The following is a 16,276-nucleotide window of genomic DNA, read 5'->3' on the forward strand; positions in this document are numbered from 1 at the left end:
GTCAAAAATAGAAAGATTTTTTCCCCTCTTTTCTCATAGTAGCGGCTCCAAGCTGTTGAACAGATGATTCTCACATATCTTTTCTTCTCTCCTCTTCAGTCATTTCAACTAAAATACCCATGGAAACAGCTGAAATTCTGTTACTGGCCCCTAAGGGGGATTTACACTAATCCCATCTCTCTTACTCCAGCCATTAAGGTCATCTGGTTGTTGCTGTAGGATACATAATCTTTCTTGGCACTGACAGTGCTTCCTAATGCTGTCATCTGCAAACATCACTGCAAATATTCCTACTTTTTATACCAAGGTCATTACTAAAAACATTATTAATGGGCTCCGTTCAGGCTGAAAGCATTGAGACAAACCATCTTCTCATCAGTTTGACCCTTGCTTGTCCATAGAACCTGTTGCTGGTCACGACACCCTCTACTTTAGATAATAATTTCCAAGATGAAAAATAGTACCTATTCCAGATGGATGGAAGGTGTATTTCCTTTGTCTACACAGTATTTTTTATTGAACAACAGTATGGGTAAAGTCAGGTATGATCACTTCCAGAAAAGCTGTTACATTTTCTCCCATTTTCTGTTTGCTACTTTGTACTCAGCCATTCTTCTAATTTATTCTGAAACCTTTCATCATAATGAAATCAGACTATCAAGCCTACCAGTGACTACTTTTTACATTTTTCCTATAGAAAATACAGTATCTACATTATATATCCTTGAAACACAAGATGCGTAATCCTTTTTCCTCCTCCTCCACATCCCAGCTTGACTGACTTAAACAAAACACACTTTTTTTTTTTTTTTTACCTGGACCTTTGTTACTCATTTTCTGCCTTTCTGTTTGAGATGATTTTAGCACCTTTGACTTAAAATATAACACCTCTGCTTCAGTCATGTCACTGGAGCCCCTGGGGACTCTAGCTTCCCCTGCTCATCCAAATTGGCTCTACCAAAGTTGAGAAACATGCAGATCTTGTTTTGTATATCCATCTATTTAAATTAAATGGATTGAAAGTTGAAAATTGAATTCAGATTTGCTTTTTAAACCAGTTCTTGCAACATCCTGATGATTACAACAATCACCTTTGTAGGTTCAGTAATTCTTGGCAAGAGGATGACAGTGCCAATGTAAGGTTAATCTTCTGTACCAACGTAACTCTCAGCAACATTTCTCTAACATGAGATCTCTATCCATATTTTAATCACCCCCTGCATTACTTCAAGGGGATTCCCAGCAGTACCCACACTGTTAATGTGGCCTCTGATTTTATTTATATTTTTCTTCTGCATCTAGCTTACTTTTCCATCTCTTTTTTGAATAATGTGTACCTTTTAGCAACATATATTCCAGTCTCATACATTTCTATCAAATTACACCTCAAGACAGCTACCAAATATCAAAGGCAGAATCAACCCCCGGAACAGCTCTCCATTAGGTTTGGGGCTTTGGGGATTTCTTTGCCCCAGTTTTGGTGGCAGAAGTCCTATCAGAAGCTCCAGCACTTACTTAATACCTGCCTTACATTAAGTAAAATACACAATCAACCACAAAGATATCCCGGATGTCCAGAACTGTTCTCTGCTTTTCCACTACCCTCTGCCAACTCAGGAATCCCAGCGCCCGAGTGACCCCAGCCCCAGGGGTGGCTTTGCATATCCATGACACAGCACTCAGGGTCTTCACGCCAGGACCGCTGTAAGAAAAGCTACGTTCTGGGCACTTGAGCTTACCTATCGCATCCACAGCTTGACAAAAGTATTCACCTCCCTCTCCATCACTCAGGCTGTAGGGCCTGAGTACAGGAAGGGACTTGGTCAGCTCATGAGCTGTGCAAGATCTTAACAGCTGGAAGCTTTAAGGTCATTCACTCTGCAAGTAGGTACTGAAGTGTTTCATTTTCCTCAGCCGACTTTACATGAAACCTCTCCATCCCCTTGGCAGCAATTGGTCTTTTTTCCATCTCTCCAGCCTTTACAACTCAAAAAGTCCTTTCGGAGGACTCTTTTATAATCCCAAGCACCAACCACAGTTCTGTCTATTAGGAAAACTGCAGGTGCTTGGGGAATTGAGGCAATCCAAAGGCTGTTCCTTGCCCCAGGCCAGGTAACGTGTTGGAAGCCAACCCAGGTAGGCAGACCCAAGGCTCCTGCCTCGGTCCGTCAGTCTGGTTGTCAGTTATGGTAAAGTGATGTCTGATCTAACCCCTACAGCTCTCAGACATTTTTGAGTTGCTGCTGAGACTGTATGAGTACCCAGGAGCCACAATCTTCTACCTGCAGGTATGAATGCTACTGGTGCTATACCTCTTCCCAAGACCACATCTCCTGCCAGTTTTGGACAAAGTCACTGGATCTACATGGTGCCAAACAATGATAAAGCCACCACATTTTGTCACCGTATGCTACTGACCTTGAAGGCTGGGTTTGGAGCGCAGCAGCCCGGTCTCCGCCGGCTCACTGGGGAAGGCCAGGTTGCTGCTGTGGCTTCTGCCTTCTAGGTACTGCCTGTAGATTTGGCTTATCATCCAAACAACTGCACCTTACTAAGCCCGGGTTAGAAAAACACTCAATTTCAAAGCTGATTTTGAATGTGGAGGAGACAAAACTGTCTTAGCAACCATCTCAGGTATTTGGAGCTCCCTCCCAGAGGAGACGAGCACAGCATGAAGCGCAAAACCTTTCACACAAAGCGCAAAACCCATTTCCCTCATCTACATTCCTTAAGACCCTGCAAGTGAGAAGACAGCTATGTAAGTAGTTCTGTTTTTACTAAGGCCATCACCAGGCTATCTGGGCTTGTTGCAACGCATTGATTAAACACTCAAATTGGAGAGGGCTCAGAAACAATCACTTCACAGCAAGGGGAGCTATAAGGAAATTGCAAAAATGCTCCCATTCTGGAGAAAGGTATTAGTCCCATTTTATAGACAGGATATCTGAGGCGGAAAGTCCCTCTCGGCCACGTTAAGCTTTGCTGCTGACACTCATCGTCCTGGAGCCATTCGGGCTGCTCTGCATCCAGTGAGTCAGAAATCCTAGCAGGAGGTTTAATCCATCACATGGACAAGTATTTCTACAGCCAGGCAAGGGAACAGCGTTTAGTAACAGCTAAAGGTTCCTGTAAGGAGTTTGTTACCAAATCTCTGGTACGCTAACTTCTCCAAATATCTGCAGCTGTCCTTCCATCACAACGGCTCCTCCTTGGCCTGACACAGGATGGGGCAATGCATTGTACCTGTACAAACCCACCAGAATTCAGGCAGAGATCATCAAAAGTGTTTTAATGATTAAACCATGTCAAACATTAACAATGTAGGTATATTCAGATGAGCCAAGGGTTTATTTCTAGCACATTTAGACAGCCTATTTTGAACATTATAGCTGCTGTACTGAGCTATGTAAAGACTCTGCAAACCAGTACCTAGAAATGAAGACACACGCACAAGCTTTGATAATGTAAACATAACAGACACTGTCTCCTTCAAAACAAGGAATGAAAACCCACAAGGCTAGTAAGAGAACGTATTAATTCCCTAAGAGATGTGCAAAAATTTTTAAAAAGATTTAATTTAAAAAAAAAAATTAAACATGTTAAAACCGGCATTTATATAAATATCAAAAAACAAATAGTTAAACGTGAGCAACAACCAGCAGAATGTCTTGCACAATTCAATTTTTCAGATCTTAATGAATAAAATATTCATAAGCCAAACTCCACCACAGCAGATACCAGAATACCAGCAATAGATATTGGCTTTGTAACTGACTCCTCATATGTGCAAGGCAAGATTTTACAAGAAGGAGTAACTTTAACACGCACTCAAACCAAATCCTCGGATAACAAGCCAAGACATTACCGGTGATATACACAACTCACATTACAGAAACACACATTTCCAGCACATTTCAGTAACGTTTAAAAAACATCAGGTATGACTTAGACTGTTTAATTTTGCTTGTTTGGGGAAAAAACACGTTTGTGTTAGGCACATTTCAAAAATGAACATATGCTACATGAAGAGAAGTACAAATACCAACTCAAATGCAGACAATTCCATCAGAAAAGCATCTTTCCGTCTTCATTTTTAAATACGCTTTCAGATATGTCACAGACTTAAAACAGTAGCTCCTAATATGTGGATATGGCTATGGTAATAACACTTGAAATTCTGCCAGTTTCCATATTAAAAACCACTCTTCATTTAGCATTTAAGAATTCTCAGAAATAAGAAAAGAAAAAAACAACGAGAAAAAAAAGATGGGTCCACCCTGTATATACTCTAAACCTTAGAGACAATATTTAAGTCTTACTGGACTGCGTAAGCGCCAATTAATTTTACATTAGTGACATACTTCAAATAAAAAAATAAGATCTATTAAAAAGGTAAAATAACTTTTCCATCTGGTTTGTGACTGTTTAGTCAGTTAAAGCCAAATACACAAAAGTAAATGCGCCATTTCCAATTTCACTGTATCACGTAAGAGATACATAACATCATGTATCACATACAGAACAGTAAAATGATCAATGGATTCTTCTAAATGACCTTTTAATAAAAAGTCAGTCAACTGAAAAGTTGAAACATACCCTAATTTTTAAACCAGTAATAAGCTTTGGGCCCTGCTTTTTAATTTAAGGCATGTGTGTTTATCTACTGAAACCAGCATCGTACAAATTACCTCTACAATCACATGCATGATCTACAGTAAAAAAAATGGAGGTTTAGATTACAGTGTTCTCAAATTGTGAATCATAATTCAGCACCTATCATATTGACTAGTAAGGCAACAGCAGTGTCGGATACTATGATAATACTCCCTTCCACAGTCTATAGCGGGGTCAGTGACAGCCCAGAATTATTTTTAAACTTTAACCTACTTTTATGTTCTGTATACAGTTTCTAGGGTGTTTGCACTGGTTAAGTCCTACATAAATCACACTATTCTAGGCAGGAATAGTTACAGTAGCCGTTAGTATTAGTGCACAACTCATTGTGCTTACAATCAGATGATTTTGTTGTTGGGGTTATCAAAATGGTTTTTCAGTTTGGTCTTCAATCCTTCCTTTGTTTCCTTTGTTTCACATTGTTCTCAAGGGAAGAAAAGCTGTTTGTGTACCCGTTCACAGTGGCCGTAGAGCCATTCTGATACTCTTTCCTCCTCGAGGATGCCTTCTTGTTGTAAGTCTAGAATATATGGAAAGACACATGGTTTTGATAGATATAAATAACCACTTACTCAAAATAACTCAAGAAATCCAAAAGTAAACTTGCGTCCATCACTTTTAAAGACCTCGTGCCAGTGGCAAAGTCTAACAAGCTCTAGCATTTTTTGTATATGAGGCTATACTATGCCCTTCATTCATCACAGCAAGAGAATTAGTTCATCATAAAAGAATAAGGCTTGGTAGTATGATGGCAGCATTGGTAGTGTTAAGTTAACAGTAAATTAGAAACCAGGGAAGCAATTTTATGAACAGACTATGGCAGAAGAATATACTCAAAATGACAAGTGAGGAAGGAGGTTTGATTCACTGCAGGTGACCATCTCAAACAAAGCCAGAACAAGAAGTGGGTAAATGAGAACAGTGAGTGAATTTCAGAGACAGAAATGTCAAAGGAATTTGCACTGGCCAACATGGGAAGCAAAAACTAACAGGATCAGGGAGGCGCAGGACACCAAAAAAAAAATTACAGACAGTGAAAAAATATACATGGATTAGTCTTTGACAAAGGGGCTCAGTTGCCTGACAAGAACGTGTTTCCCAAAATGTGTGTGTGAAAGAAAGTTAAATGGTTAAAAGTTAAAATATGAGTAAAATTGATGAAGAAAGTCAAGTAATATTTGGATTATACTATCATGTTTAATTAGCAAATTCATATGCAGCAAGTGATATGAACCACAGAACTGATTTTAAGTAGTACTGGAAGATCAGATAGGGAAGCCTGCTATGTTTCCCCCCCATGAATCACTCCTACCAGACCTGCAATGCTCAAATCTTTCAAGAGACATTTAAAATAATATAACAGAGTTTGCTTGTTTGGGGACAGTAGGCTGTGTTGGTTTGATTTCCTGAAGATGGGTACATCTTTGCACCAAGCCTGATTATGAACTCCTCAGAACATATACCAAGTCTGGATCTGTTCAGACATGAAATGAATTCTGTAGAAACACAACTCAAAATGCTAATTTTCCATACGGAAATACAAACAAATGCCTGTAAAGGTGAGCCAAAACCAGTTTTCTGTATCTTGGGAGTTTGGGAAGTTTCCCTGGATATAAAAGCAGCATTTCCCCTTGTAAGAGCAGTAATGAAGAATTCCTTCAGGTGCTTCACAGGTTCACAGGCTGCTGGTTTTTTTCCAGACTGGAAAGCTGTTTCTTACATAAAGCTCTTCCTCTCCCTTATCTGCATTACTAAAATGCCTTTTTGTGCCACTCCACTTGCTGAAATTACTAATCGTTCTGATTACAGAACGGATACAAAACATAAGAAGATTCGAAACTGGAGGGCAGACCAACAAGTATAGTACTTTAAGAACGTATGCACGTTACTGGAAAATAGCAAAAGGGTATTTCAAGCATATATTTCTGTAAACAGCTTTCCAATGAGATACAGCTAGCAGAATGTTACAGAGTCAATGAATATTACTTTTACCTGAATATAGAAATTTGTGAAGAGGATAATCAAAGAAATCATGTAAGAAATCTGGAAATACAGCCACCCCTGAGGAAACGCACATGGCCAAACAACACCACAGCTGGTCTGGAAGATTGTCAGGACAAACTGAGTCTGGGGAGAGAGAAAAAAGAAAAATGAAGCACATTAATGCAAGAAGGAAAAAAGCCATTAGTGACCAAAATCTCATTAGTTATTTCCAAAACAATTACAGAATATGTAATACTTTGTGTTTGACAAGTTTGTCTTCTCTGTCTTACTAACAATGTAAACCTAAGTTAGCAGACATTCAGGTTGTGGTAGTCTGTTGTTTAAGTGTTTTTATTTGATTAATATTGTTCCATTTTAGAGCATCTTACGTAGAATTGATTTATAAATATACTAAGGAACAAAGACCACCTTCTCCCTAGTGAGAACTCATTGGGGTTTGACTCTACCATCCTAACAGAGTAGATCTACATCTCATTGCTTCAGTTGCAAAAGATTTGAGGTCACTGGGTCTACACACAGATCCTACGATTCCCTCCCACAGACAGGGACTGCCTGACATATGGCTCCAGGGGAAGAATTTTTGGGGTAAAGGCTGCAGGGAAGCTGGGGAGGCAGGGAGGAGGACCAGGCTTTAATTACTCTCAATTAACTCTTTTGGAAAAACAGAGTTTGGGCTTAAGTGCTGCAGAGGGCCTCAGGCAAAATTCATCCTTACATGAAGGCTACCAGATTAGGGAATGTTTATTTTAAAAGGGAAAGACTGTTGTGTTCTGCTTTGCTATTTTGCTGCCCTAACAGCTATGCATGCAGAGCAGGCAGGGAAGTGAAAGCAGCTATGACAATAGCCAGGGGAGCAACCGAAGCACCAAGACACTTGCACATTGTAGCACTCAAACAACCAGGATGAAGAATAGAGCCTAAATCTGGAAGGAAAAAAAAAACCCCAACAAAAACCCCAAACCCACAAAGCAGCCTCCCCCTATCCCAAACAATGATGCCCACTGCTACAATACTTTGCCATCCTTCAGGAAGGAAGGGTGCTTAAAAAAAAAAAAGAAAAAAAAAGATTTTGAGAATCAACACACTGAATTGCTGGCAGCAAATGTTATTAGTCATCACCAGCAAATGTTAATAAACCTACTGACAGCTCTGAGAGGGTGCTAAGAGGGGCAGGTGGGGGAAAGATAACAAAAAAGTCTATCTCTAGGCTTCAGTTTCCCCACCTACAAAATGGGGAAGAGAGAACACCCATGCACATTTCCTTGTGGTATTCTGTCTTGCTATACACATTGAAATTTGGTTCTTGTGCAGTATCACTACAGCATCTGCCATAATGCTTAATTTCATTGCTCTTTTCACCTCCAGCACACAGCATTCGGGCTTTATCACTGTACACACAGGAAACAATACAAATGGATACAAGGAGTCCAACACAGAATTACAAGAGAAAAAAAATCTGCCCATTTAAAGTGCAGGAGACCAGAAATATTGAACAGTTTTTAATAAACCATTTACAACTGCATGCAAAAGTGAGACAGAAAAGCCATTGTCCCACAGGACTAGAATGAAGAGCCTTGTTAGCTGTGGATTGTGTTGCAGTGGTTTCTGGTCTGTCATCTCAACATCAGCCTGAGCAATCAAGCACAGAGAAGAGTGTGCTAGCTCAAGCAGGCTTGGAAGAAAAGCTTCTCCCTCCTCCCTGGCTAGCGAGTCCCAGGAAACCCAGCACTGCAACTCCCAAATGCATCTAGCCATACAACATGGGGGGGTGGAGAAAGATCCCACTGATCTCAGCACTGATTTGTGTTCACCATCAATCCCCAGCTCCCCATCGTCCTGAAAACAGAGCAAACAGAGGTGCAGAAGCTGGATATCTAAGGTGATTTAGGCGCTTGAAGATGTAGAAGGTACTAGCCTTCATTCTCCCTTCTTCTACCCCCTGCCAAAATTTTCTAACTCAGTAAACACAAGAGGACCTCATGACAAATACAAGAGCCTGCTGAAGCACTGAAGAGCTAATCACTCACCAGCTGCCCCTGAGTGATGTACTTCTTCCACCACAGATAAGGACGCATTGCTGGAACAGCAGACAATCCATAGTAGGAGTACATGAGGACATGGATAAAGCTGTTCAGTGTGGCACCAAAGTAAGCTAAAAAAAGGGCAAAGGAAAAAAAAAATACACTGCATTACCAGGAACACGCTGTTACATGGAACCTACAAAAATAACAAGTTCAAAATGTTACTATTTAAAATATGATTTCTCTTAGAAGAAATGCAAGAGATTGCACATACCTCCCCCCCCCCCCCCGATTTCATTTCTGCTCACCCAACAGAGTGGCTGAGCTGCTTTGCAGCTGTGCACTTTATACCAACCTTTTGGGTTTGTTTCCTCAATTTCTTCTTTTTCACATCTACATTACAGCTTCTCAGGGAAACTGAGGAAGCTGATAAAAAGGAGGCACGTAAACATGCCCAACAATCGATTGCTTTACCCATCTCATTTTAGGCTTATTTCACTTCCTTCCAGGCAAGAGCCTATTTTGTCATTTATAACCAAAAGGAACAGGTATCTTCAGAAACTGCCAGTTAGCCATTTTATTTGTCCTTGTTTACAGCACCTTTAGTCATTAAAGAAACTTTTAGCTTAACACCAAACTGCACAGAACTGTGATGACCAAGCAGAACATAAAGCTTGGAACGGAAGAAGAAAAACACATCACTAGAAATAGCACAAAAGTATTTTCAAGACCACACAAACACAAGATAGACTCTAAGTATCTGCGCTTTTGACTGTTGTATAAACAGGGATTGACTTCCCTGGAGAAGAATGTGGTTCCAGATGCACACTTTTTATAAGTTCAGCGTTAGTCACTGTTGTGCCAACAACATGAAACAAATACGAGTTTCTATGTTGTTTGGCTCAGAAAGCAGACTCCTGAGCAACCCAGCCTTCCTGAGCAACGCAGCCTCTTGGTCTGCGCTGCCTGTAGTTCACATCCACTGGATTTGAAATGGTTTCTCTTGGATGAGTGTTCAACAAAGCCAGTTATCTATAAGCTGCACATCTGAACCACAACTGAGCCATGCTAATGCAGTTAGGAAACTAGATGCCAGCTAAAAGCAATGAAATTAAAGAATCAAAGCAAGATCGCCAGAGGTTAGCAGGATTTAGACAAGAGAGACATGGAAATCTTCCACTTAAGATGCATTTAGTCAAGTTCATTAGTGCTTAGGGGACAAGACTTTAATTGAAATCATTTGTTATGGCTAGTGGTATAATGAGATTAAATTAAGAAAGTAACATCTCAAGTGAACTTGACAGATACAAGGACAAGAATCACTATTAGCCATCTTGCCGCTGAAACAAGCTTCTAGTCCTGACCTGGAAAAGAGTATTGTTTCATTAGAGGGTCTGCAACCACTGCAAAAAAGAGAAAGCAAGGTTGACAGGTATCAGACCTGGACTACTGCAGCTGATAAATGTCACGCTGCCACAAAAATTCTTCAAACTATGTAGGCATGCCTTTTCTAGAGCCTCTGCAGGCAGCTTAGATCCTGCAACTATCTGCAATATTTGCAATTCAGCAAAGCAGCTTAATATGGGACAGAACAAAACCAGCAGCTGAAGGTACCGGAGATATTTGGTTTGACCAAAAGAAAACCAAAACAAGGCCCTTGTTGCAAGTGTTCCCCATTGTAACCCCGTACTTACAGTGACCACAAGGCACCCAGTTCATAACAAACCACCAAATGTTCAGCATCGTTGCATGGTGGTAGACATGCAGAACAGTGATCTGATGATTATTTTTCCGCAAAATGAAAAAGAAGGTATCCATGAACTCAATGAGTTTGGAGAAATAGTACCACCAGAGGACACGTATGATCTAGAAAGGAGGAAACAAGTTTTAGAAGCATTGCACATTGGGGGGCTTTCAAGCCTTTTGCTATCTAAGTAATTAAAATCCAGATTCTGTCCTGCACTACTTGGATTGAAGACACTGTTAAGATCTTCTGTAATGCTTCTGCCTCAGGGCTCTCCATAGGACATCTAGGTACAAACCCATAGCTACAGCTGAAAACAGGATAACAAAGACTGTTTTACGAAGCTATTGCTGTGCACCAGAGGTGTCCTGGGAGAAACAAGAAAATATTTAACCAGAGTTGGTCCTGCAGTGCTCTCTGTAGAGGAGAGGTCCAAACAGTAACCAGAAGAAATCATCACCACATCCCAGAAGAAGGGGAGTCACAACACAGTGGTTGGATAGAGTCTGAAGACCAAGCCCTTGTTTTTTGACCTGGGAACACTTGAAAATTTACAGATAATTTCACCAAAATACCAACTATGAATATATTGTAGATAAACTATTATGTTTGACAATACATTGCCCATTGTATTGTAAAAGGAGGAAAAAAAGCATATAGTTTGAACAAAATCCCCATAATCAAGTGTTCTGCTCTCCACTTACACACAAGCAGACAATCTAAAATGTTATTAACTACAAGTCTCATTGTACATTACCTTCATATCAGCTTCTCCTCCACTGTGTGTATCCTGACAGAAGAAATTGTATCCTCCTTCCCATACTCCTGTCACCAGCTGAGAAGATCAAAGAATAAAGTGTTATTTGGGGAGAAGGCTGCACATGCAAACCTCCACAGCAGGTCTGCCGAGACATCTGGTGTCAAGAGACTCATGGGCACCCAAGTGTGGCATTAGGTCGAGTTCAAGCTCCAAGCAGTGATCGAATCATAGTGGAGGGTGAATTAACAAATTCTTCCAATTGGGGTATACCAGAATAAAAATAGGAGGTAGCATCTTATCCCACATAGAGTGTGTGTGTTTTGCACAGGTGTATTCCAGACAGATGATCAAGAAATACCTTTCCTTCTTGGCTGATGATCTCATTGTTGGAGAAAGTGAACAACCAAAGTAAAGTAAATATATTTTTCTTCTGATTATTTTTGGAAAGAAAAAGTTACATTTTAAAGAATTTTAAAGAAATTTTATACACAGAGATCTGACTACAATTTTTTCAACTGTGTAACCGAGCAAATCTTCAGCTTTGCTATCCTTACTAGCTAACGACTGATGGTTTACCTATTGAAATTCTTCAAGATCTTTTTAAATAATTCACTCATCCTGAGTACATTACATTCTTCCCAGTACAAGTGACTTCCTCGGCAGGATACGCCGTTGCCTGCCTGACTTCCTGGCATAAAAAATAACACCCCAAACATGACGGAATTGCTTTTAAGAGTAACGACCTGCTATTAGTCATGAGAGGATGACGGGGAGCCCATTGCCAAGGGGCTGGCTGAAACCTCCGAAGAAGCAGGAGGCCAGCGGGATGTCCATGTCCCACCTCTTCCTCCAGGCAGAGGGAAAGGCTGAAACGGGCTCTGGATGAGGCTGAGGGACAGGGGAGATGGAGGGGCAGGACGAGGGTGGGATGGGAGGAGGGAGCGGGTGCAAGGACAGGAGCGAGCTCCCCTTTAATATCGCAACAGAAGGGATCACTGGATGTTGTTTATAAAGGTGTTTTTCCTCGTGGGAGTAGCATGAGGAGAGGAGTAACAAATTTAGACAATTCCCAAGTGAAAAAAAGAACTGTCAGCTATCCCCAAAAAACATTTTAAAGGGAGAGACAGAGTCCTGCACAAGCAAGTTGTCCCTTTTTAGCCTTAACTATGCTCATGCAGAATAAAAAAGAGCTTTGCAAAGCCACGGTGGAACACTCTTTGTACCATAAGTCATTTAAAATCATCACTTGATTAAAAGACTACAGTAACTAGTACAATTAAATGCTGCTCAGAACTGTGAATGGAAAGCTAATTCTGAAAGGTACAATAAAGATTATCGCTTAAATGATCTACCTCTTCCTAATATTATTTCTTTCATGCCTCATCTTCCCCCTAAATTAGCTTTTAAAATACCCAGTCAGCCTAGGTCATTATTTTTGACCTTCTGAGACAGAATTATTGCCACTATTTAGGAAAAAAAAAAAAAAAGACATCTAGTTACATCATAACATATAGACCTGGAATTTTCTCATGTATTAGAGATAAATCAATACCACCCTGCCAGAGTGAGAGCAGGGCAGCCGTGCACATCAATTGCAGACCCAAGCAATTTCTCTATCCAAGCAGCAAAGGGAACACAGCCATGGGAGGACTCCTCTCCCGGCCATAAGGCAGGCACAGCTGTGCAAAGCACACCAGTTTAAAAGTGGTACCGCACTAAAGGACTGGAGCAAGCCTTGCACCAAACCGCTCTTAGGGCACCGAGGAAAAGCCTGTGCGGCTTCGCGAGTGCCCGCCAGTCCCTCAGACAGAAGACCACATTGTACTGTGATCATGTTGTTAAGAGCTTACAGATGTTTTCATACAGTTCTCATAGTTCAAGGAAGTGTTAGGAATAGAGGGATAATTACAATGTTTATATTGTAATTAATCCAAATAGCATCCATCACTGATGCTGCAGCCCATAAACTTCTTCCAAGGAAAGGCTAGCATAGTGAAACCCAAAGAGCTTTCCCTGCAAACAATACAGGTTCGCTACCTAACGCGTAACGCAACCAAAGGTGTCTGGATGGATCTCAGCTCTCTGAAGGGCAAAGGCATCAGTGTGGCTATAGGTAGCTTCAGCTAAACTCGAGTGCTCCCTTGTTTCCAGAAGAGCATATAATAATGTGCTAGGAGCTGCAATACTCTCACAGCCACAGGGGTTTAAATGATAGAAACAAAGCAATGTTTGTAGGAAAGGGTAACGTCTTTTATAATATAAATAGTTACTATAGTTATTATTATAAATAATAATTAATAAATTATTTATTATTAAATAATTTAATCCCTCCCTTTACAGAAGGAACTAAATGGTGAAAAGCTGCTACCACTGCACACAAACTGCCGCTGCTGCCCACAAACCTTGCTCGGTGCAACGTACAACTCATAGATAATCCCTTTCCTGAGTTAGCCAGCTGCTTCTTTGCCTGACACCACTATTTCTTGCACCCACAATACTTTCAGCACATGTTGGAAGGCTTCAGAAAACAAAACCAATGGGCTACTCTGAGACCTGACCACGAGTGGCTCCCAAATGGCTCTCTTATGCACGGGGCTGGCTGTACAGCACCGGGGAGCTGCTTACGTGCCACCGAGAAGGCAATAAACAGAGGTGTCATAAATGGCTTCCAGGATGGCCAGAGTTTCTAACCTCTCCCTACAGCTACTGTACAGCAGACCTCCACTTGCCCAGCAACAGGCTGGTGGCTCCTCAGCCACCCCAGGCTTGAGGCAACCTTTCCCTGCCCGCTGTCCCGAGGAAGTCCTTCATCTTCAGGTTGGCAGGAGCCCAGGCTTGCTAATGGCACTGCTGATGCACAACCACAGGCACATCTTCTCTTGAGAAATTAACCTGTCCAGAAAAGTCTGACTACAATAATTTTCACCAGAGTACATGATTTTTTAAATGACACAAAAAGAGACAGCTCCTTCATAGGCCGATTAAAACAGTACTCAAAGTCAATGTTAATTCCCTCAGCTCAGGGAAAAACCCTGCAGCTCAAAGCTGCTATTGTGCTCAAGCAACTCATACTTCCTTCCCCTGCGTTGAAATCTTCTTTTTTATATTGCTTCCATTTTGTAATTCCATTGCTGAATTCTTTAAAATGCTGTGGCATGTGCTTTTTTAATCAAGTCTGCTACCAAAATAAAGCAGCACACTAACACCAGTCTGACTGGGCTGTAGGAGAAGTGTTACTGGGCAGGATTTTGTCTTGTGATAAAACCAAAGTCTGAGACTCGCTGGAGAGGGGCAGATAAGGGACCCAGCACTGTATCACACTGTCAAGGTGTGATGGGTTTAAGAGCTTCAAAATACAGCTAGATTAGAGTGAAAAGAAACAGAATTGTCCAAGCAAAGAAAGCAAATGCCTGCAGAGATAGGAAATTTTGTCTTTACATGAACGCAGTCACCTCAGGACAGAGATAAGGGCTTCGGGACCTGTAGACAAAGAAAGGGGAGAGGAAAGAGCAGCCTGGCAACGAGCTACCACCCGCGGCTCAGGTGCCACGGCTCCCCTTCACCAAGTCCCATCCATCCTAAAACAGGTTGCGGCTCTTAGGATGCCCTTCCTTCAGCTTATGCAACACCCCTCATCAGGAAAATCTGAGGCTTTTCTCGGGCAGATTCAGTAGGGAATTCATTTTTTAGATGAAGAAAAAAGACAGTAAAGAGGTGACTTAAAGTCTGACTTGAAGTCTGCAGCTGACCAGTTTTCTCGAATGTAAGTCCGGGTGGTCCAGATCACTTGGATAGTTTTGCTAACAAGCACTCCCAAAATAAAATAGGTCTGCGTGCCATATAACTGGGTACCTGGCACTCTCCCTACTTCGCCGAATTACCCAGCCGAGACTCGAGCAGAGAGTCACGGAACCTCCTCGCAGCGTTGCGGGACAGCTCGACTTGTGATGCCAGCGTGGAGCCGTGAGACGGGTGGAAGCAGCGCTGCCTCTGCGGCTCTTTCAGATACAGCCGTGCCAGCCAGCGGGCGATTAAGCCCTGTCCTATAACCCTCTGCCAGCCGTCCCGCTACGCACCTTCTCCACCACGCAGGGGGCCACCCCTTCCTGCCCTTGCCCAAGGCAGGAGTGTGATTTCCCCTCAAAGTCCAAGCCCTGTAGATTTATACAGAATAAAACATTATTTGCCCCTAATGAGCATCCCCTGGTCTTGAAGTAGGGGAGTGACAGGTCAGCCTGGAGAAACCTCTCCTGCTCCCCTAGGTCTGCCTTGCCTTTTATATCGTCTGGGACAAGCACAGGCCACTACTCTGTTCTGCTAGTACCAGAACCCAGCCCGGTCACTAAATGTCTAAATAAATAATTTATAGCAAGTACACACAGAAACTACTATCTTAGGAATTCCAGATAAGAAGTATAAGATTTCTAGTGATTTTAAGATAAGGTTATATTACATTACATTAGTAGACCAAATGGTGCAAGTACATAATAACTAGAATTATAGAAACCCTACAATGCAAAATTTCCCCCCCCCACATTATTGCATACAAACATGCAGATGTAAAGGCCAGAAAACCAAGTAGGTCATCTTTCTCATCCTAGTTGGGAGGATGCCTCACCTTAACATCCTGGTTTGGTCGCATAATATTTAAATTGAGCTGTGATGCTATGAATCATGACCTGAACCACCACAGCCGTAACTCAGGAAAAACTCCAAAGCAGTGTTTCAGGTGTATCATATGCAAGCTATTAAAGCAGCTTATTTTCAGACAGGCTACTAAACAAGTTCATAAGTGGTGATGTTTTATGACTTTCCTCAAACCAGGACTGAAAGAAGTTTAATCCAGCTGAAACTTAAAGTGACAACAAGGAAGAGCACAGGGAGTTACATTTATTTTTTGAATGCTGCTCTTCACCATTTTATTTTAAAAGTGAGTATGTGTACTATAAAGTGCTACTGATGTATGGCTAATCCTTCAAAGCCAAATTTCCACGACTGACGTGATCTGAGTAAGAGTCTCGCCTGCTTTGCAGTGACACAGGTAATTGCGAAGGCACTACAGCTAGAGAACGT

General features: G+C 41.5%; 1 protein-coding gene across 3 annotated transcripts in view; it reads right to left on the reverse strand.

The window, feature by feature from the left end:
* Window positions 1–3,557: 3,557 nt before the first annotated feature.
* The window catches only part of ELOVL5 (ELOVL fatty acid elongase 5), a 38,525-nt gene continuing 25,806 nt past the window's right edge, over window positions 3,558–16,276 (reverse strand). For all 3 annotated transcript variants that reach the window (XM_075049296.1, XM_075049297.1, XM_075049295.1), the window contains exons 4-8: window positions 11,201–11,278; window positions 10,394–10,565; window positions 8,706–8,830; window positions 6,667–6,801; window positions 3,558–5,194 (exon numbers count right to left, since the gene is read on the reverse strand). In XM_075049296.1, coding sequence (XP_074905397.1) covers window positions 5,063–5,194; window positions 6,667–6,801; window positions 8,706–8,830; window positions 10,394–10,565; window positions 11,201–11,278 — 642 coding nt within the window. In that variant the 3' untranslated portion in view covers window positions 3,558–5,062. The remainder of the gene's footprint in view (window positions 5,195–6,666; window positions 6,802–8,705; window positions 8,831–10,393; window positions 10,566–11,200; window positions 11,279–16,276) is intronic.

Source organism: Buteo buteo, chromosome 17, assembly GCF_964188355.1.
Source record: "Buteo buteo chromosome 17, bButBut1.hap1.1, whole genome shotgun sequence".
NCBI lineage: Eukaryota > Metazoa > Chordata > Aves > Accipitriformes > Accipitridae > Buteo > Buteo buteo.